Source organism: Triticum aestivum, chromosome 4A (assembly GCF_018294505.1).
Source record: "Triticum aestivum cultivar Chinese Spring chromosome 4A, IWGSC CS RefSeq v2.1, whole genome shotgun sequence".
Lineage (NCBI taxonomy): Eukaryota > Viridiplantae > Streptophyta > Magnoliopsida > Poales > Poaceae > Triticum > Triticum aestivum.
This window is the reverse complement of record NC_057803.1, coordinates 606204494-606207988: the sequence shown is the minus strand read 5'-3', so window position 1 is coordinate 606207988 and position 3495 is coordinate 606204494. Positions and strand designations below refer to the sequence as shown.

The 3495-nt window shown below is 54.9% G+C and overlaps 1 protein-coding gene across 1 annotated transcript; it reads right to left on the bottom strand.

Moving 5' to 3' along the window:
* Positions 1-1202: 1202 nt before the first annotated feature.
* On the bottom strand, positions 1203-2958 carry LOC123087485 (AAA-ATPase At3g50940). The gene has a single exon (XM_044509500.1). The coding sequence runs from the start codon at positions 2816-2818 to the stop codon at positions 1313-1315; it is 1506 nt and encodes a 501-aa protein (XP_044365435.1). The 5' UTR covers positions 2819-2958; the 3' UTR covers positions 1203-1312.
* Positions 2959-3495: the final 537 nt, after the last annotated feature.

Here is a 3495-nt window from a genome sequence, read left to right as displayed (position 1 = left end):
TTTTTTTGCAAAAAAAACCAACTCGATTACCCCAAGATATAAACATATTATAGACATAATTTTGTTTATTACTATTAAAGGAGAGTTCATTGATCATTTGGTTTGGTTTCGTCCCTCCATCCACAATCATGTCATGCATGAAGTCAATCAAATTAAATATTTTTTTATCAAAAGCTCAACAAATAATCAAAACTTTTCCTGTCTTCCTCTATTCATATCCAAATCAAATCTTTTTTTTTTGAACAGAGAAAGGGTCCGGAAGGACCCAGAGCATCCATTAACTATCAGCGGCTGCAGTACAGAGCTCATACCAGGACTCAAAAGAAAAGGAAATTACATCATAGTCCCTGAAACTAACAAGGAGGACCCCATCCTGATGATTAAGATTACAATCGGGTCCAATACTCAACTCCAGCGTAGATCCAGTCCGGCCATCACCGGGGACGTGGCCACTTGGGATCACCGGACCGCCATTACTCCATCTCTGGACAAAGATGGAAGAAGAGGACTCCATGTTGAAGTTGAACAGCTGCCTCTCAAATGGCATCAAGCCAGGAGGAAGAAACGAAGCCAGCATGGCTTCACCAGGCCGCCCTTCGGCCAGAAAGGTCACCTGGGAGGCGTCGGAGACCGGCAGCTCCAGTGGGCGCCGTAGCTCCACTCCAAGCACCGATGAGAATATGCACAAACCCAATCGAAACAAACTTGCGCTCCACCTCTTCCACTTTCTGTCCCCATCTCCACGACAGCGACGAACAAATGGAACAAGGCGACGGAGATCCTCCAGATCAAGGAAAGATTCGAGCTTATTAAGGAAGCTATCACCAGATCTACCACCCGCTGTCGACTTCCACCATGGAAGCTCACCTCGGGAGAGAACCAGCCGCCAGGCGCTGCTCGAGGACGCCTGGACGAAGCTCCAACTCGACATCACGTCAAACGCCATAGAGGCAAACCTAGACTCAGTCCTAAACCTAATCTTACACCTACTTGACGGAGGAGAGACCTGGCTACCTTCCCCATGCTCGCTCACGACGGCAGCACCGCCGGAGGAGGAGGGCCAAGGAGCCGGGCGACACTTTTCTTGTGCCAATCGAGGATCTTATCTGTCGGCGTGTTTTAGGAAGTGGCTAAGCTATAGTGCCCGTCGATTTGAGGCGATGACCCACCTATCTAGCCTAAAATCAAAACTCACCAAAATCTACAAATATATATGGTGGGATGCCGGACACGATGGATATTGAACCGCTAAAATTGTTACAGTATGTATGACCGGTTGCAACACACAGAGACAACTAGCCGTCTCTGCTATCTAGTTAGTTATGCCGTCGTTCTGCTGCTTGTCGTTTGTTTTGCTTCTCCTTACTTTGAGGAACTCCATAAGCACACGCAGCGCAACGTCGACGTCCTCACTCCGCAGCAGCATCTCGGACACCTCTGCCGGCGTAACCTCCACCGCCGCAAGCAGTTCTTTAATCTCCGGGAAGAGAGCGTGGTCGTCGACAAGGTGGTAGTTCCGTGCCAGCGTCTTGAAGGCCTCCCAGCCACAGTGTCCCATGTAGACGTGCATGTCCATGCGGCCCGGCCGTAGCAGCGCCCGGTCGAGGCGGTCCTTGTAGTTGGTGGTGAAGACGATGACGCGCTCCTCGCCGGTCGTTGACCACAGGCCGTCGATGACGTTGAGCAGGCCCGAGAGTGTCATCTTGTTGCGCTCACGGCCCCGGAAGTATCCTCTTGCTCCGACGTCGTCGTAGTCGTCGCCGTCCTCGTCTGTGTCGGTGTCGGTGTCGGTCGCCTGGCGTAGCTTGCCGTCTTTTTCCCTGGACATGGTGTCGAAGCTGCAGTCAATGTCCTCGATGACGAGGATGGACTTGTTGGGCATGTCCATGAGCAGCCTCTGCAGGCACGAGTTGTCGTAGACCCCGGAGAAGTCAAGGTCGTAGAGGTTGAACCGGAGGTAGTTGGCCATGGCGGCCACCAGGCTGGACTTGCCGGTCCCGGGCGGGCCGTAGAGGAGATAGCCGCGCTTCCACGCCTTGCCGATCCGCCGGTAGTACTCCTTGCGCTTGAGGAAGCGGTCGAGGTCGTCCATCACGGCCTGCTTCATGGACGGTTCCATGGCGAGCGTGTCGAAGGTGGCCGGGTGGTGGTGGATGATGCCTCTCCAGCTCGAGCTCTCGTTCAGGAAGATCTTGAGCGCGCGGTCTCGCAGCCGCAGCTCCTCCGCCTTGGACATGATGAAGGGCACGTACTTGTGGAGCGCCGTCTCCGTGTGCTCCGCGTCGAAGCTGAGCTCCAGGGATTCCTGGGCCCTACTCTTGCCGCCGTCGCCGCCGCTCTCGATGGACGTCCACCGGAACTCAACGCCTTGGAAGGTGTCGGTGGTGGAGCCCCCGTTCTCCATGCTCAGGAGCGTGCTCCAGCTGGCGCTCCCGCCGGGCTCCTTGTTGCGGGTGCGCGCGAGGCAGAGCCGGCTCATGCTCTGCGGGTTGATCTTGGTAGCCAGGTACGTGAGCGCCGCGTCGAACAGGTCGTTCTCGTTGTACCCGCCGCCGAGGCCGACGCCGCCGAGCACCCGCCGGATGACAATCGTATGCCGCTGCTTCTCGGGAGCGCTGTAGCGGGAGCGCACGAACGCAGCGGCCCAGCGCACCGCGGCGCGCATCTCGTCGGGGAGGAGCTCCCGCGCCATGCCGCGCGCCAGCATGGCGTACGCGCTCACCGTGGCCGCCGTGGCGAGCGCCTTCTTGTACGCGTCCACCACCGCTGCCCCCTCCGGCGACGATGCCATCGTGCTTGTCTTTGGCAAGAAATCCATGGCTATATTACCAAGGACTTGTTTCGATCGAGTTGTGTCGCGTTGTGTCGCCAGCGTACGTCCTCACCCTTGATTATTTATATTACTATTGCAGAAGAAGAAGAAGAATCAACTTCTAACACATTGATATATTCTACCCGGACTCTACATATCACAACGGTTCTACTCGAATACGATCCGGATTTTTTTTCATGGCAATACGTGTCTCGTTTATATATCATAAAGATTAAAGTACAAGTCACGATAAAACTGAAAAGATAACAGAACATCTCTGAGCTTGACACCAACGTTCATCATCTGCCTCCGACACCACACCAGCAACCACCGAAGAAAAGAATGAGGAATCACCTCCCCCGAACTCGACGCGGCTCCATCGCTCATATGCAGCTTTGCGGATCTCCAAGGTGGCCCACCAAAAGTAAAGCCCTTACCGTTGAACGAATCATACCGGGGCAATATCCCGGACAGGCCATCGAACTCTAGATCTGGCACCCCAACGCGACTAAGACGTCGCAGAACGAAACCATACCTGCCGTCCATGAACCACGAACACAACACATGTTCCGTCTTCCAGATGTCGTCGATGCAGACCACGATCTGCATTCGCTCCCGGACTACCTCTCAAGCTTCTGCCGACGCTGGAGCAAACGCCGTCGAAACGGCGGAGCCCGAGGACA

What these genes read in the sequence shown, in the direction of transcription:
- LOC123087485 (XM_044509500.1), bottom strand. Translation starts at nt 2,818, where the DNA reads ATGGATTTCTTGCCAAAGACAAGCACGATGGCATCGTCGCCGGAGGGG.